The following is a 23,875-nucleotide window of genomic DNA, read 5'->3' on the forward strand; positions in this document are numbered from 1 at the left end:
ACATGACTTGACCCACTCAAGTTTGCCAATTTCCTCCAACATGAGGTCAAGGCAGTGTGCTGCACAAGGGGACCAAAATATGGTGGGGTGCCTTTCCATCAAAAGTTTGCCTACAACAATTTTAAGATAATTAGAAATTCAAATTTCAAACATGTTAGAACTTAGGAAACTTGGAAATTCTAAGTTAGAATTAGAAAAAGTTCAAAATTCAAATAAATTTATTTTCAAAACTTAAAAAGTTAAAAGTTTACCTGCAGCAACATAACTTGCTGCATTATCCGTCACCACTTGCACCACATGTTGTTCCCCCACCTCTGCTATAACTTCCTCAATAACCTCACATAAGTATGTGGCGTTTTTTACATGAGTAGAAGCATCAATGGATTTGAGGAACATGGTATATCCTACAAGTAACAAAACAACGAATTATAATTACTATTAGCAATCAACAAATCAAAATTTGAAATAGTCAATCACGATTCAAAATTATGTATGTAGGAAAGTAGAATGATCAATCACCTCCACAGGATACAAGAAAATTGAGGAGTGTTCTTCCCCTCCTATCTGTCCAACCATCAGTCATGATGGTGCAACCCTTTTCGATCCACTCCTTTCGGTTGTCCTCAAGCTCATGCCTCATATCCTCAACCATTTCCTCCAGGAGGTATCCACTCAACTCAGCCTCAGTTGGGGCTTTAAACCCCGGACCACAAATGGTAACTGCATCTATCATGTTCTCCCAATAAGGAGTCCTGTCACAAATAGATAATGATATTGATTAGAAATTTAGATGTCAAAAACTAAAATCATAAAACAAGTAGATATAATTAAAGTTTTACTTTTACTTTTAACTTTAACTTTGAAGATAACAAAGAAAAAAGAATCAATTACCTGGCTGCAATAAATGGAATGTTGCAAAAGTACCAGAATTTGCAAATATCTTTTCTGGCAGCATCATGAATCTCCTTGTTCAAACACATGCCCTCAAGCGTGGGTTGGGAGCCAGGAGTAGTGCGGGGCACAAAGTAACTATCCATTCTGTTTTTCCGCACTCTAGGCCGCAATAGGTTGGTGTTGGACTCTGTCTCAGTATGAGACCGACTACCACTAACACTCACATGAGCACTAGCACTAGGATGAAAAGGAGGCCTAGAAGAACCCTCTCCAACACAACCTACGAATGCGGAAGCTGATGCAGATGCACTTGCAGATGTAGATGCGGTTGCGGATGTGGGAGCACGGGAGCCAATACCTCTTAACCCTTCAAGTTGCATTTTCTTAGTCAACTTGTCTTGTTCAATTTTTTCTAATGCCACTAAACAAGTACGTTTTGCCTCAGCGGTTTGATGAGTGCAAACTGTGACATCATGGCTAGGTATGCCAGCAATGTGGTATTTCAATCTATAGATACCTCCCGAATTTATTTTTTCTTTGCAAAATATACATTTTGTTTGATATTTGGTTCTCCCAGGAAACTCTCCATTATATTTTCAGCATTCATCTTTTTTACCCATTGTGGAAATTGGAAAATGAAAGCAAAGGGCTGCTGCAATAAAAAAATTCATGTAAAAAATCAAAGTTTGCAACTAATAAACAAAAACTACAAAACAACAAACCCTAGTTTGCAATTTAGTAAAAATAAAAACATTCAAGATTTGCAAATGAACACTAAAAAAATTTAACAAAAAATGCATACTACACTAACATGCAAAAAAAAAACCAACACTTACCTCTTGCAAATGAGTTGAGGAGTGTTGATATTGACTCCTTAATGCTCCCAATGCAATTTATGGCCTCCCCAGATGGACTTCTGATCTCTTTGGTGCTCTTCCTTCTTGCCGGTTGGAAACCTATGGATTCTCTTTTCTCTTCTTCTCTCTCACTCTTCCTCTCTTCTACTCATACTAAGCAAATAGAAGGCTCTTTAGGGTTATAACAAAGAGGAAAGTCAACTTAGAAAACAAATAAAACATGTGTTTTTTTTTAAAAATTGAACTTTCTATCCTTACTGCCGCGGCCGATTTCTAGAGATTCACGATGGCGATTTTGGCGATTTTTGCCATGAATCGCCGATTTTGGCGATTCAGGCGATTCATAGGAAAAAATCGCCACCAGCGATTTCCGATTCCAAAAAAATTCGGGAGCCATGAATCTTATCGCGATTTCGGCGATTTCGGCAATTTCATGGCGATTTTTGGAACTATGGTCTATACTACCCAATTGCATGTGATCACTGCGAAGCACTGGATCAGGCCCATTCACATTTCCATCAGTCACATCATCTTTTCCTTGGATGAAATGGGGCTTGAGATATTGTGTTATATAATCAAAACATACAAATTGCAACTTCAATGTTTTGCTCCCATATCAACCATGGCATTCACAACCAAAGCACCAACCTATTGCATATTCCTCAAGCAGCAGTTCTTTGTTTGAAGTCCTTCATGTAGCACATGTCCCTCATCTTCATAATGTGATGGCAATCATATATACTATGTGCTGAGGTAGAAAGAGATGGCTAAGATGGTATCTTAGTTGGCTTCAAAAGAAGATGATGTGCTCCTCGCTTTGCTTCAAGAACTCTTGTGAGTTTCAAAAAACACCAATGAGCTTCATGTGACTTCTCCTATTATACACTTGATGCCAAGGTGGCAGATACATTCCAAGGTGGCGGAGTTTGACTCAGTCACAACCAATTGAATTTGGATGAAAGTTTCTTCATAAACTCCACTCGATATTGCACTATTATTATGTTCTTTCCCATGCGAGTTCCTTGAGACGTGTTCATCATTTGTTTCAATATTCCCATTTGTCATTGATTCTAGTTCTCTAAAATATTATCCCCAAAAACTTTGCCATAGACAACATGGTAATTTGTCCAATGATTGACATGCTTTCTCTGTGGGACATTCTTTCAACCAATTCGAGCTCCTTTATATCCCCTCACTCTCACATCTTATTAATATCTTCATTGTGCAAATACATGTTTTGAACTCCAACCCTAACCTTTCTAGATGGGAGGTTAAGGTTAATGATTGGGTGGAAAATACGTGTTTTGGAAGTTTATCTTAACCTTTTTAGAGGGAGAGGTTAAGATTTCAAATTGAAACACGTGTTTTGGACACCGAACCTTAACCTCTTTAAAGGATAATGGTTAATGATGGACTGAAAAACACGTATTTCGGTGCCTTCCATTAACCTGAGATAACTTGAGACTTAGGAACCGGAATTCAAAAATTTAAAAGGTCGAACAAAGCTGGGAACAAGATGAAGATATTTGAAGGACAAAATTGATTAGAAACTAGAGAAGAATTGAACATTTCAATGCCCAAAAGGAAGTTCGTCCAAGGACCAACCATAGTTCAAAATGATGAGGATTTCAAAAATTCAAAGCAATTTTAATATCCGAGCAACAACAGGCTCTATCTAGGGACAAGGACTAACAAGGATGAAGCTCGAATCCAGAAAAAATAGAACAATGCCTTATCGATTGGGGTATAGAGTTGCGTGAGGAATTTACTTTGCAAAGGGGAAAACTAACACAAAACAAAATGGGACAACTAAAAGAAAAACCAGATGCAACAAAAACTTAAAGCACATGAAAAACTAACAAAGAGCACAACAAAAACTCCTAACTAGACTATGTACAAGGTAGGTGTCCCTACCTATACTGACTCAAAGTATAATCATGCAAATCCATTCATTGGCTGGGGAAAATAAATATCATGGCGAGATATTAGATGGCCACTGTCAGGTTCCTGCAGACTCAAATATAAGCTCACTCCTTGAATTCCATTTCTGAAATTCCTAGTATGCTCCACAACTCTAGACAAGATAATGTATCCAAATAACTAGGCCTCATAAAAAATCTTTGACTTCATAATCAACTCTGTTTTCTTTCGCATGTCATTGATGACTTCATTTTGAAAGAGTTGAAGTATAAGACTCTCAAGTTCCTGCATGCCTTTCTGATCTTTTTCTCTACTTGACAAGCCCTCTACTCGAAATTTTAGAGATTGGCCATCATGTAACCTTTGACTCTTCTCCAATACTAGATGGTCTTTTTCTCCCATTGGAATGATTTTGGTTGAATTCTTTATATCATAGTTCCAGTTTGAATTGACATCTTTGTCAAACTGGATTTTCTCATGATGCATTTCTTCCTTTTCTCCTATTTGATCACCCATTTGATCCTCTTCATAGGAAGAAACAATCACTTTTTCTATCATGTTGCACACATCCTCTAATAATTCCATCTGATCTAAAGCATTGATCATTAGTTGATATTCATGCAAAGGAAATGCTTTTAAAAGAGCATCATCACCAAAACCCTCATCTTTGCATTTTTCAATCTCTTGATCATAACACATCCTATCTTTTATTGTGATAACCACCTTAGGAGGAAATTTCTCTGAATCCAGTTCATTTGTCTCTTTCATTAAACCAGCATTACAAGACCTTGAACATTGAGATGCAACTTTAGAATCTTCTAAAAATATATCTTTAAAATAGAAGGCTTCAAAAGTTGGACAATTATATTTATCTTTTCCCGACGCTTTCTCATTGTAACCTCCATTGATGAACTCAAATGCTTCAAATTCAGGTTGCATGCATGATGAAGAGTGAGGAATTGATGTTTCATCTTCCCTTACTTGAAACTTAACTTTCATTTCCATTTCCATTGTACCTGTCATTAGATGTTCATCAATGTTTGCACAAGCTTGGTCCATTGGTTCTTCTTGATGATGATCTTCACAAAATTGGAAAGCTTCGTATTTCACTTGCATGTAACCTTGAAAAGGATTGCTTAACAACTCTTCAGATTTCTCTTGTATATGATCTTCTACTCTTGTGCTTTTCATATAACTTTTTGAAAATCCCTCAATATCTTTGAATGTAAAGACCTCCATCTCGGATGATAAGTACAATGTTTGTAAGATTTCACTTGAGGTTGTTTCTTCATTAGTGATAGTGGTAGAAAATTGTGCAGTAGATTCTAGAGAATTGACTTCACCATTAGAGTCATCATCTTCAATGGTTAGTGTTGAATGAATAGGAAGGTCTTCTCCACATAAGAAGTCATCATCTAAGGTCTCTAAACACCAAGTTGGAATGAAAAATGCATGAGGTTCCTCTTCTAACACTCCATTCTCTTGAATTTGTGGCTGCGAGAATGTATGAAAAGACTTTGATGTTTCTTCTTCGAGCTCCTTGTTTTTAGATTGATAGACGGTTCCTTCTTTTCTCTGGGAATCTTTGTAACACTTACGACAAGAATCAATACAGATTTCCTTTTATATCTCACACATTTCTGCTTTATCATTTTCTTTCACAGCTGCACATTCCAATGAATCTTTTTCAACAGTTTTCTCACAAGATATTCCATCAGCAAGAAAATGATTCTCATTATTATCTTCTTGTTCAATTTTCTGCAATTGTTGAAGTAAACATGGGTGTAGTTTTGTAAGATCAAGCCTCCTATTGCCATAGAATCTTTTCAAAAACTCCACTTGCTTAGTATCACCTAAATCTTGATTCTCTTGAACAAGTGTAGTAGAAGGAACATCATTACTGAGGATTATTGATGTAATCAAAGGATGTAATCAAAGGATCATCAAAAAAGAACTAGTTCTTTCCTCCATCTCTTGCTTCAATATTTCTCAAGGTTCAAAGCAGAGAAGGATGAATCTTTTTTCAATCCAGTTTTCGACCACCATAGAAACTCTTCAAGAAGCTTTCTTGTCCAAGATCATTTGGAATCTCATTTTGGTGAGACATAGGCGTATAAGAGACATTTTTATTATTCTTCATCGCTGATTTAGATGAAAGACATTTTTCGAAAAGACCTTTATCTTTATATGCTGAACCTTTTTCAAATAAAGACTTATGATCATGAGAAAGAAACCCATAATCTTTTCCATCATATTCTTCGATCTTTGAAAAATTTACAGCACGCAAGGATGAACCATTCTAGGATCTAGCCTCCTACCGCCATAGAAATTCTTCAAGAATTCAACTTGTAGAGGCTCATCAGGAATCTGTTTCTTTGGATATGAAAAATATTCATCATCACTATCACTATCACTATCACTTTCCACTTTCCCTTTGTACCAAACCATGTTTTGAATTTGAACCTCAAATAGCGTCGCCAATATTCAATCTTCTAAATAGAGTCGCCAACCTTCATTCTTGGTAAGCTACCTTTTATCACGCAACTTACTGGTTATTATTTACCTGACCTTAGATGCGACCAAGATTTTGCCTATTCCTTCTTGGAATAACAACTATTCTTTCAATGACTACAATGTTTTGACCGATAGAACCTCTTTACAAGATTTCCCCGAATTCTTCTTTTCCTTCTAGAACTTGATTTACTTGATGATATTGTTGAGTGCATTATCTACACCTCCAGGCTAGACTATTTAAATATTAAATAATATCTTCTTGCATGTCCTAGAAACCAAGATTCGGTTGGAGAACTGGAAACATGTTTTCATGCGACAATACCATCTTGCTTCATCACGGGCGACTAATTAATCTTTCTTGTTCGATTCCCCAACAGAGTCGCCAAAAATTTGTTGGTGAACAGATTTGATCCAATGGAAATGTGTGGCAAATCAATTTCCCTAACAGTTGGATAGGCCCTTGGTATACGACGTTCCTCTGCATTTAGAGGGGCAGTTCCTTGTAAGATGTAATTTATGATTTTCAAATAAAGAGGTATTTAAATTCTAAAAGATAGGAAGAAAGCTACTGAAGATGAATGCACCAAACAACTTCTAAGCCTTCCTAATCAACTTCAATTGCTAATGAGAACACTCAAGAACTACGCTTCAAGGCTAGCATTAGCTCAATGATGATTCGATGGTTCACTAACATTTACACCATACCGTGAAAACATTAATTACAACAAGAATCAACACCCAAATAGTTCAGACTTGGTAGAAAAGAGAACACAAAATGCACTTCCTTTTATTTCTTTGCACCAAGAATATAAGAAAATCTGCTGATTACAAGAGCAACAATTGTACGCACTTTCCAAAAATTGCTTTGTTATCAAACCTCAAAATAAGTGTCCCCTTATTTCCCCAATCCAAAAATTCCCCCCTACAAATTGAAATGACCCTTATGTAGACATTGAGGTTAATAACTACTCCCCTGAGGTTAACAACTACTCCCCTAAGGTTAATAACTACTTCCCAATCACGTGATTTGGATGGGGTTAATTAACCTCATCAAAATTAGCCCAAAATAACCGACGTCATGATTTATAGTGTATGACTTGGAAGTCATCTTCAGAAGGTTGAATCATTGATTTTGGTAATTCATTTGAATGTGAGGCTTCTAGTGATTCCCACCATAGTTTAATATCTTGAATATTGACATGTAGAAACAATCACTCACTAAAAGTCTCTCCTCATAAAATGGTGTACACTATGAGATTAACATGTCTTTGGAACATCTTGGTAAACCAATCTTGAGTTTGCTATGCTTCCTCATTGCATATGTAACAAAACATCAACTTGATCTCATTAAGCCTTTTGTAGATAGCAACCCCTCATTGCAATTCATTGCTCTCATCAGGCCCACTTTAATGTTCTTATGTGTTGTGTATAATGAGACCACATTACTTTGAGGTGTTTCATCAAATTTTTCACATGCCTTTCTTTACTATGACTATGAGTTATTTTTTTTCAACAAAATCCATCTTCATTGTGCTTTGAGAGATGCCCATATACGACACACAGTGACGGTGAGGTTATTAATCAAGTGTTCACCTACCAATTACATTTTCTTTAATGTTTTAAAGAAATCCATTCTATGCATATCTCACAACCATGGCGTTCCATGAAATCACATGTCTTTGAAGGATCCTGTCAAACAATTCCCATGCCTTGTCTATATTTCCACATTGTATGAGACAACTTGATAAGTGCCTCATAGTCTATGCACCCCAACTTTGCAGAATATGACTGTAAATTATATTTTATGTTTTCACATACAAATATCTGACCATAAAATAAGAGCGGAGGCTTTGAGCTTCAAATCTGACAAAAAGTTTGCCATCGATATTCCTTGATTAGCATTGTAGAGAAGTTCTAGTATTCTCAATACTTTTTAAAGTAATGGAATTTGGCATTATTGCTGTTAGTGGTTTCTAATTCGAACACGCCATTTCCATCATTCATTTGGTTAAACATTTACCATAACTTGTCTAGAAAAGCATTTGAATATCCGATTTTGGAAAGTACTCTATGGAGATGACATTACCTTTGAGGTAGTATATTAAACTTCTTTAGTGCCTTGCATTTGTGAGCACATGCCTTATTTGACAATTTTGTTTTGTGCATATCCTGCTATTGCCGCTTGTGCCAAGTTGGTGCTTTGGCTGTTTGGACATATAATTCACATGCCTTGTCTATACTGCCCAATTCCGTGTGATCACTACAAAGCACTGGATCAGGCCCATTCACATTTCCATTAGTCACATCATCCTTTCCTTGGATGAAAATGGGCTTGAGATATTGTGTTATATAAGTTAGAACATACAAATTGCAACTTCAATGTTTTGCTCCCATATCAACCATGGCATTCACGACCAAAGCACCATCCAATTGCATATTCCTCAAGCATCAGTTCTTTATTTGAAGTCTTTCATGTAGCACACATCCCTCATCTTTATAATGTGATGGCAATCATATATACTGTGTGTTGAGGTAGAAATAAATGGCTAAGATGGCATCTTAGCTGACTTCAAAAGAAGACGATGTGCTCCTCGCTTTTCTTCAAGAACTCTCACGAGTTTCAGAAAACACCAATGAGGTTCGGGTGACTTCTCCTGTCATACACTTGATGCCAAGGGGGCAGAGTTTGACTCAGTCACAGCCAATTGCATTTTGATGAAAGTTTCTTCATAAACTCCACTTGATATTGCACTATTATTATGTTCTTTCCCATGCAAATTCCTTGAGACGTGTTCATCATTTGTTTCAATACTCCCATTTGTCATTGATTCCAGTTCTCCTCTAAAATATTATTCCCAAAAAAGTTTACCATAGACAACATGGTAATTTTTCAAATGATTGATGTGCTTTCTCTGTGGGACATTCGTTTAAACCGTTCGAGCTTCTTTATATCCCGTCACACTCACATCTTATTAATATCTTCATTGTGCAAATGGAGAAGAACCCGTTAATGAGGAATAATTCGGTGAAGCTGGCAGATGGTCCAAGGCGACATCTTGAGACTTCATCTACAACACCAGTAATACCATTAGATGATGTAGATTGATGCATTTTAAACTCTATATATCCACATGAATATTCATTTCACCACCTTTCATTTGATCAAAGACTTGTTTGTATACATTATTCATAGACATTATGGAGAACTGTTCATGTGCAAGGCATTTAGTCAAACACTTCCTGCTCATCCTCTTCAAACTTAACTTCCTAAACCTCTACCATATATGTGGCTAAGCTTGCATGACACAGCGGACAAAGAATGCAAATGAAAATTCAGGCAGTGCGATCTCATCTATGCATGGGCTGGAGGTGGCCATTATCGCCATAACGGTTTTTGTATTTGAGTATTACCACAACGATATGTAAATGGTTTGCTACCTTCAAAGTCATGTGGAATATCAAACTTGTGATAGAATATGTTAACAATCTCCTTCAATTATGTTATGTGTCATAGGCTAAAGCATCAAATTTATGGCAGAACTGGGTTGTTGACCTTCCTCGATCATGGTATATGCTGTGACTCCTCATCTTCAAACCAGTGATTCCATCCCTTCATGTCTGATACGCATTTTCCATCTTACATACACTTTTGAGATGATTCTCCTTCGGATTCTTAACCTTTATCAGCTGGACAAAGAGGTTAATAACCAAACTCCAAATACGTGTTTTGAACTCCAACCTTAGCCTTTTTGGATGAGAGGTTAAGGTTAATGATTGGGTGGAAAATATGTGTTTCGGAAGTTTATCTTAACCTTTTTAGATGGAGAGGCTAAGATTTCAAATTGAAACACATGTTTTGGACCCCGAACCTTAACCTCTTTAAAGGTTAATGGTTAATGATGGAGTGGAAAACATGTATTTCGGTGCCTTCCATTAACCTGAGATAACTTGAGACTCAGGAACCAGAATTCAGAAATTCGAAAGGTGGAACGAAGCTGGGAACAAGATGAAGATATTTGAAGGGCAAAATTGATTAGAAACTAGAGAAGAATTGACCATTTCAATGCTCAAAAAGAGGTTCATCCAAGGAACAACCGTAGTTCGAAATGATGAGGATTTTAAAAATTCAGGGCAATTTTGATATCCGGGCAACATACTGTAATATCCTACCCGGATATTCTTCCAATTTCCCTCAAATAAATTTCAAAATCATAAACAAAGAATTATCCAATAATAATACTCATTAAAATACTCCAGAATTCACAATTGCATTATAAATCAGCAATGCAATAACACAAATAACATCCAATCCAATCTTAAATATAGTGCCAACAGTCACACTAGAAAGTAACTATTAAATGCATCTGTAATCTCAGATGTGAATCCACCATAGATGATGACTCGAGGCTATGTCCAATCCACTCAGAAATCCTAAAGGTTTTCCTAGAGTTCTCCAAAGAGAAACCAGAAAACCAATCTCATTCCCAAGCATGAAGAGAATGAGCCTCTAAAGGTCCTTTTGCAGCCATCTCTGCATCTCTTTGTTTTTCCCCTGCTTTGTACAGAGAAGTATTGAATGTTTTGGGATTTCTTTAATCTTTTGAATCCTTGCTTGTGAAGGAAATTTGTACTTAGTTCATAAGTTCCCTGTATTTTATTTGTGCTTTCCTTTAAAGTACATTGCAGAGTCAAGGCAGCGCCTAAATAGAAAAGGAAAATAGAGTTTAATAGACAAAACTTGCCTATTTCAATGGAATAGTCTGAAGGTGAAAAGTACTTTCGGTTCAGATGGTACCACATGGTAGATCTGATTAAATTTGGTGATAACAGAAGACATAACAATTATAACAATGCAATCATAGTCTGTAAAGGTAGCAGTTAACATGATTGAATTGAGAACGCATAACAACAAGAGGGGTCACATGATAATTTGAGATTTTGCACTATATGGGTGTATGCAGCCATTACACTTTCATATAGACTTGTGACCAGTTTTCATAGGAGTAATTTGTGTGAGTTGGTATTAAGGTTTGTTCAAAGAATCATGCAGTTTCAAGGATGTGAATTTCTACTTAATTCTTTTCATATTGATTTTTTGAGTTCTTTGTGCTTTCAATTATGCCTCTAGATCTTGGGTGGCTAATCTCCATAGCCAAATAGTACAAGCAGTCATGTTAAAATTATTATTTGTTGTCCTCAGTTGATGTCAATCAATTTATGTTCTTGGTTTTCCTATTCATTTAGCACTTGTATTGATTTGTTTTTAAACAATATTTTGGCTGTTGTTTATATTTTTGAGCAGCTTTATGTAATTTTTTATGTTGTACTTTAATATAATAAAAAAGATTTTCAGCTTGAATAAGCATTGTAAAGAGTTGATTTTGCTTGTTTCCCAAAAATACGGAGTTAAAATTGAGAGCAATTAGCCACTTGGGAAGAGTATTGTTGCTATAGTAACCAAGATTTGGAGGCTTCCAAATATTTATCTTCCACCATAGACAGAAAAATTATTCAGTCTACTTATGAATTCTCTTGTTTGGACAGACAATATAATAGTCAGGATAGTTCTAGTCAAGAAAGGAGGCTTCCCGTGTTGGAAAATGTATAAAAAACTATTGCAAAATAATCTTAAATTTATAAAACATATTTACAAAGTTATTGAATTCGGTGCAAGTACGTGAGTATGGTAGGCTGATGCAATACTGTTTTTTGAGAAGTGTAATTATATATGCATATTCATCTTAAATTAATGCCTTAAATTTAGTTTTATATTATATTGCAATAAATAATTTTAATTTTAATAAATTTTATTTGAAATGTTTTTTAAAATAAATTAATTATTGCAAAAGTCCAATATTTTTTATAATAGGTGGTTTGTGTTTCTTAGTTTAATCTTAAAAAACAATTATCACTCAATTCAATTTTTCTATAGTATGATGCATTGATGGCATGGCTCTGTGGTGACTGGCTATGGAAATTTATAGCGAATAGGAATAATACGATTGTCCTACATGTACAGAATTGTTGTAAATGAAGGAATTTTGATCGCGTTCTTGAACAAAACTGCTGCAATTTGTAGCATTTATGGATGTGAAATCACTGCAAAAAGATATTGAGTTGAATAAACCCTATTTTTATATTTTTATCTTTTGTGTTTCACTTTATGCTATTTTACCACCGGTTTCATGCTTACAATTGGGCAATTTTGTGATTTTTGCACTTAAAAATTGCTGTGCGATTTTGAAAAAAATCACCACCAAATAATTGGGCAATAATATTGTCTGGCTATATTATGTGCTATATATTCCAATATTGTGATTTTTTCAACTATGGCAAAAACACTTACATCTTCTTTAGAAGATTCTCTTTGAAAAACACTTCCAAAACCAACTAGAACTCCATCAAGAAGCCTTATGACCCTTGTAAAGGTTTAGCTCCCAATCTGAATTCCTGAATTATCACCTCCTCGAACTCCCCAATCATACATCGCCGAAATGATTAGACATCAATCTATGTTTGGCTACATCCACAATGTATCAAGTTGCTTTTTGATTCTTGTAAGATCATAATTCATGAGATCCACAAACTCTTGAACTACCTAGGGAATAATCCATATTGAGTTTACAAAAATCACTTTCTTATCTTCAAAAAGAAGCTACACAATATATGCATCCTTCAATACTGTTAGTAAAAAAAAAAAAAAAAAAACACATATACTACTCATACAAAGTACCATCTTTAAGTAGTGACAAGTAGGCTTGAGAAGATCAAAATCCTCCAGCCTCTAGGATCTGCCAACCTCCCTAAGCTTGAGTAGTTTGATACAGCTAAAACTTTGTCCAAAATAGTATAGAATCTGCATAGCCCTTGCCATACAAGCAATATATAATACATGTATGACCATAATTAAAAGAAAGAAATTGGGTGTCAAATTGAATCAATAATACACCCTTACAAATATTTCCTTCGAAAATTTAGACCCCTTAAATCTTCAACATGCTGCATTCGTTCAAAACTGAATTCTTGCTTCCCTTGCATCTCCAGTTACAAAACTTCTATAAATAAATAAATTTCCTTACTAAAGCTTATCTCCTGAATATTGTTACATTTAAAGTGAAAATAAATATTTGTTAATCTATCGTATTCCATGATTAAACAAGTAATTATGAACTGACCTATTCTTTAGGGAAAAACAATTTAACAACTTGAACAAATACATTCAAATACTTAACTATATGTAAATATAGCACTAACCTACAAATGCCAAACACCCAAACCACAAACCTGTAACAGAAACAGTCAAAGATTGGAAGATTAAGTCACAAACCTGTTTCAGGCACTTTAACCGTTCATTCTCTGTTTTCTAGAGTCCTTCCTGTTTTTAAATCGGGTGGTACAAGAAAGCTCCTGTTAGGCAAATCCAAAAACCATGAGGGCAGAACATCTGACGGTAATCCATTCCGTGAAATTTTGAATTGAAGATAACTGTGATCACTTCCAGAATCTGCAATTTATGAATTATATGTAAACAGCTTCTCATTTTGGGCTTGCAGTTCTAAGACTTAGTTTCCCTTTTACTAATACATGCAATGTTTCCTCGTAAATTTTTGCCACTGTCATTTATTGGATACATGGTGAGGTCATGGCTATTCCATCTATTATATCCTCCACAACAAAAATATGGGATCACAGATAGCAGACTTCAATCTGAATGCCGATCATGCTAGTAGAGTGCCGAATATTGTCACTGTAATAAATGTCATTTTTGGATCAAGACACCAATTTGAAAGACACGCCGGAGTCTGTTAAGTTCACTTCCTTCAACCAACTTTATTGGAGTTATGCTTAATTTTATCAATGACAGAGATTACAGGTGTACTAGAAATTGTTAGGAAAGCTACTTGCGGAAAACACCTTCCAGATCCCAATTTACAAGGGAAATATAAAATATTGTAAATCTACTTTAGAACATTGAGATGGATAGGAAAAATAAGAACATTGAAAAACAAATCACACAAGATAAACATAGACAAGATTTAACGTGGGAAACCCTTTCGGGAAAAAACCCACCACCCAAAAACCCTCGAGAAACTTTGTATTACAGTAAACAATTTACATACAATAAACTCTAGTTTTTGGACAGGCTCACAAGCTTAGATTGTCTTTACAGTCAACCTAACTTTCACAACCCGAGCCTATGCTTCTGCTTTAGCCTCTTCAGCCCAACGAATCTCGTAGACATTTATACACTCTGCAATTCGTTATGGAATTTGGTGCATTAACTGTCAAGAACAAAATGGTTACAATCCCAACGGTTACTCATCCATTTGACTGTCACTCTTCCAGTTGGCAGTCCCTTTAGCAACAGGTCACTCCCTTCGGCATCAGGGCCTCAAACACTCCCTTCGGCCCTCAGTCACTCGAAATAACTTTGTCGTACCGCCGTATGTCATGGAGACGGAATGTACAAACTCCAAGTTTCACCGTACACTAACCACCGTACATTAAAATTGTATTGGTTCATGGCTTCACGTCCACCGTATGGTAGTCACACTTGTACGGTACGGTGGACTCGACTTCACCACCATACGGTAGTCACTCCACCGTATGGTGGACTTTGTCAACCTAACAAAAATCCCTTCAAATACTCTGACTTTCCTTATTGCTTCAGTATTTCCCTTTATGGCACAATATTGTCATGCCAATATGATTAAAAAGTTGCGCTGGATTTATTGAAGGATGACACATTTAGTCTTCAAGCCACGAACTGAGATATAACATTTAGAGCATGACTAGTATCCATTCCTTCACCAGTCTTGTGCAAATCTGTCTATCAGCCATATTCTCAAGTCTTCTCCTTTTCTTGTGGTGACTTTGTGGATTTGGTCTTCCAAAGAATTTAGTGAGGATGCATTTCAATTGTGTTTCAGTTCAATCATTATCACCATCTTGCTGCCAACACAATAATTAAACAGTAAATTGTTTGCTTCAAATATATTGATAAAAGATCGCAACTTATAACAATATTGGCTATAAAAAATTGTTTTCATATGCAAAGATCTTAGTATGCTAAATAATATGCAAAGATCTTCTTATGCAAGTCTTTTGTGACAATTTTACTATGCTCTGCTCGGTACACAGGTTTCTTCCAAATATCTCTACTAATGGGTGAAATGCAAAACATGTTTTCGAATGATTAGTCTCATGACCAGTCTCATCAGGAAATCATTTGGGCAAAGCATAAGATTTAGTCGCAACATGTTTGCAAACACAGTATCCTTCAGCATAAAGCTGATGAAGCAAAAACTTTTAGGCGTGTGCCTTTTAACCCATCTACTGCAACTTTTCACAGTCCAGAACCTATGCTCAATCCATCATATGTACAGAACATTATATCCTGTCCCAAGGCAGAAAAATATATCCTTTTAAAAGATCAAATAAAAATAGAATTAGAGAACTATAGAGAATGTTCAAAATGGAGGTCTTATTTTTTTAAAATTTAGGCGCCATCAACTGGGTCAACAAAAGATTCCATCACTATCACATGGACTTCATAGTGGAATGTGAAGACAGCCGTTACCACTGACACGCATAATTTCAATAATGGTAAATCAATAATATAACCCATTGGCATATTATAGATTAGAACCGGCGACATTCTGTACAAGGTGACCATAATCCCAAGTCATCTAAGACAGTGCCAAGTCATCCATACACGGTGCTAGGACAAACTGTCTCAGCGGAAAAGATGATATACAAAACAATAGTAATATATATGAAGGAAAACCAATAACATTTGAACAGCTCAACCCCAGTACAGGAAGTCACATGACGTCTCAGCTGAGTGATGACAATAAGAGAAAGAAGCTGGAACACCTTCAATAGAATACATAGATTGTTCTGAGTGAAGTAAAGATAGAAACGTATATATGATAGCATATCTGATCAGAGTGAAAGGAAGCTAAGTGTGGAGTAACGCTTCAAACTGCTAAATCTATCAAAAGAGATGATGCTGAAAATTTTCTTACAAACCCTTAAACTATTGTAAACTAGATAAACTCATATGAAATTAGATGTAAGCAAATAAACTCATAGCACCAGATATGCTTGGGAAAACCCTTTCAGGGGAAAACCCACCACTCCAAAACCAGACCCAATTATATTATCAGCAACAAACAGTCCAGAGCCAATGCTCTCCAAGAGTAATCAGCTGTGATATCCAGGCAACATAATGGTGCTCTTCAAAAAAAATTCTCTAACACAATTCTCTTTAACAACACATTGTATTTATAATTTTATAGAGTTTTCGTGCGAAAGGAAACAATTTCTAAAGCGTCTACATTTAACATATTTACAACTTATTTTAGAAACTTCTTTTCTCCACAACTCTTGCATAAAAAACAAAGCAAAGAGAATAAATCAACAAAAAAAATTCTTTTTTTTGGCTCCAAGTCTACTCTTGTGGAAGATTTGGTCTCATTTAACATCTTTCCTAAAACTGCATAAATAAAAAATCAATAAAAACTCCTAAGGTCTAGTCACCTTATCCCAACACAGAGAAAACATAGACCAAAACTCAGAAAGCATCATGATACAGGTGAAGAACATTGAAGGATCAACCGTGGGCATGAAGAATTTCTCTTGATGCTCAACAGATTGCCCTAGCTATACAAGAAAAATTTGATACATGTATGACCATAATTAAAAGAAAGAATCTAGGTGTCAAATTGAATAAATAATATGCCCCTACAAATATTTCCTTCAAAAATTCAGACCCCTTAAATCTTTAACATGCTGTATTCATTCAAAACTGAATTCTCGTTCCTCTTAAATCTCTAATTATAAAACTTCTATAAATATATAAATAAATTATCCTTACAGTAACTTATCTTCTGAATATTATTATAATATTTGAAGTGAAAATAAATATATGATCTGATTATGAATTGACTTTTCTTCTTTAGGAAAAAAAATTAATAACTTGAACAAAGACATTCAAGGAATTGACTATAACACAATAATCTATTTATCACCACTATATGGATATAGCACTAACCTACCAATGCCAAACATCCAAATCACAAGCCTCTAACTGAAACAATCAAAGACTGGAAGATTAATCACTTGTGGTCTCTGCATGGAACACCAACAACATTCACAAACCGTTCACGATAATCTTGTATATTGATTATTTCCTTGCAATTTGTGTTATATCATATGATAATGAATTAGATCATTTTTCTTAAGTGAAATGCCGACTTTAAAGGGCAGACACATAATAGATCCTATTGACCAGAAATGGAGAGAATTTGTTACATAACGCCCAACATTTCACAGCTAACATTATCCATGTCCCGCAGTTGCTCTTTTTCATGGCGCACACCAAGATCTGGGTGACAGCTGAAAATAAGGAAGATGTCATAATCGATGTCCAGCGGTAAGCACTGCTTAATATCAGATGACGACATGCCCTCACGTTTTCAGTGTGTATAGCAATAGGATTTTCTGTGTGCGCTGAAACCCGGTTTGGAAAATGCAACAATATTATTGCAAAGTAATCTAGCCCGTAATGTGCACAGAAAATGATATGATAATAATATTATTATTTTCAGATGAGATTATGAAATGAACTATACAAATACTTATAAAGCATTGCATTGCTGTAACTTCCCCAAACTACCTAGAGAAACTGACTCCTGACTAAATAAATATTTTAATACTAACCCAAGTCATTAAAACGACTTCATTACCAATGTAAACTTTAAACACCAACATTGCATGCCAATTGATGTAAAATATATACTTTAATATTAAGATTTAACATCCTATTCAACCAATTTTGAGTTTTAGTTGATGAAATAGGACTGTAATCTTCTTGAGGCTCATCTAACAAATCAATCTCTTGAAAAAGGAAACAGGCATTACTAGAGCTTCAGCATTTTCTATAAAGATTTGTAAATTGTTTTTTTGCAGTAATTTATTGTTCATAGTAAGCCCTTCATATGAACTTAAAGTAAATTGTTTCAAGTGGGTGTGCTTATACTGAAATATGATACTATAATGCATTTTCAATTTTTGGGCCATACTATTTTGTTTTGATTGATTGGTTGCCATTACAAACACAGGCTATTGTGGCAGAAATCAACCATGCCATTGGAGCAGAAGGCATTGCTAGCAAAGAATGCAAAACCATAGCATCTCGGTATGGGGACATTATACTGGAGCTTTTGATAGCACAGGTCTGGCTACTTCTACTTCATCCTTATTATGTTGTTTGGTGCCGTAATCTTGTGGCATGGTATACATGGACTGAGTTGTATCATTTCAATTTTCTATATTTTAAAATGCCAATCCTTTTCAAAGATATTTGTATAGAATGCACATATGTTCAATGTGTCTTTGTGTACCATGTCGTTAAGCTGCTTCTTAAATTATTTTAGTTCTATGCAGGTAAAGCCTCAAAAAATCTGCTCTGAAATTGGTTTGTGTTCATTTAATGGTGCCCGTGATGTCAGGTCAAAATTTTCACTCTTTAGATCAATTTAATAAGCATTGTTTGCTTGATACATATTTCAATCTCAATATATTGAATATCAATCATACTGTAAAATCGAAATACTGGCAATGCGTGAATTTTTCATTCTACAGTATGGGAATTGCTAGTGTAACTGAGAAAGAGCGCGGGGAAGAACCAGGTGCTTGCAGTATTAATGCTATGTGTTATGCCTGTGAGGCAGCTGTAGTCTGGGCTCACAATCAACTTTTGCAAAACCAGACTAAGATCAGGATATTGAACTATGTCAGTGAGGTAATGCTGCCTTAACAAAATACTATTAGACACAGATTTCAAACAAGACACTTTGTGCTTCTAATTTCTTTGACGTGTCATAGCTCTGTGACCGGTTGCCGAGCCCAAATGGACAAGCTTCTGTGGATTGTGACAAAGTGTCGAGCATGCCAAGTATTTCCTTTACTATTGGGGAGAAAAAATTTGACCTCACACCAGAGCAGGTATTTGCATGCTTTGGGAAAATATTCCCATGCTTAATGTCATCACCGTTAATGTTTTTAATTTCGTCAATTAGTATTTACTATTTTTGATGTTCATATGGTGCCAGAGTTATATTTTACTGACGAAGTCAAGAGGTCTAAATTGGGATAACTGTTCTTGTATTTATATTTAAATCATATATGCTTTGGCAGTACATTCTTAAAATTGGCAAGGGATTTGCAGCGCAATGTATAAGTGGCTTCACTGGATTGGATGTGCCTCCGCCCAGAGGACCTATCTGGTATGTAAAGGAATTGGTTTGAAAGCCTTTGTTAAGGTGTGAAATCTAATGTGCAGAATACCGAGAAAGTTCTTTAACTTTTTCAGAGTTCTAAATATAAAAGTATTATTCCAAAATAGATTCTCGTGTTATGTGCAGGATTCTTGGAGATATTTTCATGGGTGTTTACCACACTGTGTTTGATTTTGGAAACAATAGAGTTGGGTTTGCTGAAGCAGCTTAAAGGAATGGTGTGCACCACTACCAAGATTGCTTTCTAGTATCTTGGCTGAATTTGGACACTAAATCTGATTTGGATTATGCCAGCATCCAGTGTAGGTGAAGGAAATTAGGTGGATACTATAATGTTATAATTGATCATGTGAATAGAGTGTACTACAGTTATCTCTTAGTATCATGCCATAGATCAAGCAATACTAGTATTAGTTGGCATATGCTTGATGAAGACTATGACTAGAGGTTATTGAAAATAACAGTGGGTTTTATTTCATATTTCATGCTACAGTGGGTGTTATTTCGTATTTCATGTACTTCAGCAATGTGAAAAGAAAAAGTAATTGTTGAATGACTAGATCTTTTTGTAATGTTTAGTGAACAATAGCATATTGCCTCCCATAGTTGGAAATGAAATGTTCCAAATTTGATGATTTAATTGCTTTTCACATAATTGTAAATAAATAAATGTTTGACAGGTTAAATAAATAAATGCTAACAGTTCAGTTATAATCTTATGTTCAAATTCTATGGGCATAACAGCTGTCTTCCTATACACCATTTTAAATGTTGTGATTCCTATGTTAGTTTTCCAGGTTGTTCTATAGCCCCAAATAGCTTCAAGCAGATTGTCAGTCCAATACTTTCCATGAAGGTTTACTGTTTTTGTAAGGATGGCTTCAATGTCTCTATTGTTATCTCTGCTTGGCCATTGGCTTGAGGATGGTAAGGTGTATGTAGAACAGATATTAACCAAAATAATATAACATACAGTCAAGTGTACAGGACTCAAAGAACTTTTAATACAATTATCATATGTACCAATTCGAGGGAGACCATATATTTTTATTGATTACCAACACCCGTACATCATTCAACTGACACATCCCCTCGCTAACAACTACCCAACCCAAACTTCTATCTTTAATAACAACATTATATTATTAGGCCCTACATCTATCCCCCTCAAAAGAGAAGTCGTCTTCCAAATGACAACCCAGCACAAACAAAAAAAAAGTATACTTCAAGAAGCAGGGTGGGAGGACGTCCCTAGACTAGAAGCTTGGGGGTGAATATGTTGTAACTCCTCCACCGCCATGTGCTTAGCTCAAACTCCTTGAAGTAGGCACAAGGCATCCATTCTATCCTTTTTTGCATCTACCAATTTGGCTTCTAGAGTTGCTTTCTCAGCTTGTCATTCTGCTTCCTGTTGGCTTATCAATTCCTTTTCTTCTTCTAGTTGCCTAGTCAAGTACTTTTCTTGCTACAGTGCCAGGAAGGTGCCTCAAAATGCTTCGTCCATCCCGGCTAGTTTTTGTATGAGAAGTGGTTGCTCAAGAGTCACTGGAACAATATGTTTGGTCTACCAGATTACTACGGCCTGGTCATGTCAGACTGCACTATGCATAAGTAAATTCTAGTCCGTATAGCAATTTATCTACATAAATGCTACCAATGACTCAACTGCACTAATGATGGCTTCTATAGTTTGCCTTGAGTCTGTTTCATGATCTTAGATGCCTGCTTCATGCCCTATAACTCTATTTGGTGGATATTTTGCAACTGACAATTTTGGATAAAATTCATTCGAAAAATAGGATGACCAGCCACAGCATGTGAGACAGAATCTCTCCTACCTTAAAGGGAAGGCTCCCCCTTCTCATTGTTTCTTGCATCAACTCAAGGTAAGCAAAAAGTTGAGAGATTTTGCAAGGGGTGTTACCAATATTCTTTTCTCTTAGGTTTTAGGAAAAGAATCCACTTACTCGCGGAGCAAGTAACGGGCAAGATAAAACCTCAAACTACACTCCTATCTAAAGTTGTAAACGGTGATATCAATAAACCAACACTAACTCAAAAGCTAGCTGAAAGCATACCAGTTTGGCTCTAAGTCTTGTTTTAACCTATTCTGTAAGAATAACCTCTACCATTGGGGCACAAAGACTTCCAAAAGTAGGGAATTCTAACTATTTTTCATGAATTTAAGATGGTAATACAAGTTATAGTCAAAACGTTTAGTCTATGTATTGCCACAACCGCTCCCAGTCAAAGCTTCGGATTTGATTGCTTCTTAAATCACTATGTTCTATTATTGAACACACAATAATAATATGAATCAAAGACAATAGGCACAAATTACAGTTAAAGCTTTTAATTTACTCTATATGACAACTGGATCATACATATGGCTCTACATGTGCTATCTCTGCCTTTGTTACGAGTGCTTCTACAGGTACTAATTCTGGTGTTGTCGTCCAAAGCGGCGACTGGATCTGTATCTATATCTGCTACCTATGCCTCTATACATGTTGCTAGGTCTACTACTGGCTTTGCTACTGGATATGCTATTGTATCACAATTGCTTCCATTCAGAGCTTCGAATCCAATTGCTTCTTTAATTCACCTTTCTCCCAAATTTGTACTACACAATCAAAGTTATGCTTGCACAAGTCTGGCAGAGCTTTCTTGCATACAACAAAAGATGATTTTTACAATAAGGGGCCACTCCTTATATAGGCAAAGGAGTTGAGAAAAAGATGGAGGAAAAAGTGAGAGCAACTCAACCAAATTTGACTTGGTCTAACTAACAAAAGAAATTATTGGATTACATGTCATTACACATGTAAATTGTATTACATATAATTACACAATTTTTTGCAATACATCATCTCCAACTACAAACATGAAAGAAGAAGAAGAAGAAAGAGTTAGAGGCTATCGATTCTAAATGAATCAATCCTATGGATTGTTGAAAAAGGCCTTGTACTTGATGATGATCATGGGATCGAGGATTCTTGTTCTACACCATTGAATTCATGTAATGTCCCCTTTTTTTAGCAGCTTCATGCAGTTGGCTAGGTCAGTTCACCATTGCGACCCTCGTGAGCCGACAGTAGGATTTGAGGGTCTTAGTTATGTGGTTATAGGCTTTCCAATAGCCTATGGTGTGTTTTGGCTGCATTTGAGGGACTTACTATTTATAGTAAGTCAATCTGTTGGTTCCGATGAGCTTAGTTGAGTCAGAGGAGTTGGAGGATGCTTTTAGTTTTTATTTTGGGCTTTTGGTTTGGGCTCCAAGAATCTTGGAGGGAGCATCTATTTATAGTAAGTCACCTTGTTAGGTTCATTTGTCATCTTTCATCATCAGGGTCACTTTGGTATTGTTAGATTTCTATTCTAATGCTTCTTCAGTTGTTTTCGCAAGACAGGTGAATTATTATTATTATTCATCTAAATACGTTGAGGTTGTTATTTTTGTTACTATTGTTGGTTGGTCACCTCGATATCATAGCTCGTTGGAACCAGGACGAAAAGTTTTAAATCATGGGAACAAGAAATAGTGGTGTTGCATGTCAAAATTTGAAGTTATGATGGAAAAGGTTATTTTCGGAGCCAAAAGCTTTTAATAAATTAGTGTATAATGACACTTCATTATGTTTTAATGTTGTGTGTGGGAAGCTTCTTAAGTGAAGTTCATTTGGAAAACTTTGTGCCATTTGGAGAATATAAATATGAGCACATTTGATGAGTAAAGGATCTGATTAATTATTTTTCTTTCGTTGCCTGTGAAGAGTTTCTAAGTTTGTCATTTTTTTTGCCCTTGCTAAAGTATAAGGGTTTGGAATTAAGAAGTGCCTGGTAATTCACAACTAAGGTATTGTGAATTAATTCTGAGAATTGTATTAATTAAATTATAGTATTTTCCGATTGTTATGTATTGTACCTAGGAATTTCATTGTGATTGGAGAATTTGTGATTTGGAATGCCATTATTGTCTACTATTTGACGTGGTTAAAGAGGAATGTACTATGGTTGTTGTCCCTATATTTGGCAGCCCTTTCAAACTTTGTGAAAGTATGGAATCAATTATTGGAGGGAAGAAATCATATTTTAGAACACCTGCGAGTATAAGCAAGGAACATGTATTTTTGAACTTTTGAGTAAATTGGATTATTTCTTGAGAGTTGCAATCCATGTTTCATTTGTTAGAAGTCAAATTCTAGGTTCATTATTGCATTTTTGTAAATTTTCAGAAGTAAATTTTTAAATTGGATATTAGTAGCATTGCCATCAAATTACTTCTGAATTATTTAGTGGTTTTCATTTGTCCAAATTGATAAAGACTTAATTTGTTAAGATTATGAGCAGCTGGCTATGAATTGTAAGCATTATTTATTGAGTGAT

At 35.5% G+C, this 23,875-nt stretch overlaps 1 protein-coding gene across 2 annotated transcripts in view; it reads left to right on the forward strand.

The window, feature by feature from the left end:
* Positions 1-20,048, forward strand: part of LOC149552397 (cyprosin-like) — a 63,038-nt gene extending 42,990 nt beyond the window's left edge. For both annotated transcript variants that reach the window (XM_089787942.1, XM_089787943.1), the window contains 6 exons: positions 18,311-18,424; positions 18,636-18,700; positions 18,834-18,993; positions 19,077-19,196; positions 19,389-19,477; positions 19,616-20,048. In XM_089787942.1, coding sequence (XP_089644068.1) covers positions 18,311-18,424; positions 18,636-18,700; positions 18,834-18,993; positions 19,077-19,196; positions 19,389-19,477; positions 19,616-19,700 — 633 coding nt within the window. In that variant the 3' untranslated portion in view covers positions 19,701-20,048. The remainder of the gene's footprint in view (positions 1-18,310; positions 18,425-18,635; positions 18,701-18,833; positions 18,994-19,076; positions 19,197-19,388; positions 19,478-19,615) is intronic.
* The last annotated feature ends 3,827 nt before the right edge of the window (positions 20,049-23,875 follow it).

This window comes from Cupressus sempervirens, chromosome 6, assembly GCF_028749045.1.
Source record: "Cupressus sempervirens isolate cs-2001-9-10 chromosome 6, ASM2874904v1, whole genome shotgun sequence".
NCBI classification, from domain to species: domain Eukaryota; kingdom Viridiplantae; phylum Streptophyta; class Pinopsida; order Cupressales; family Cupressaceae; genus Cupressus; species Cupressus sempervirens.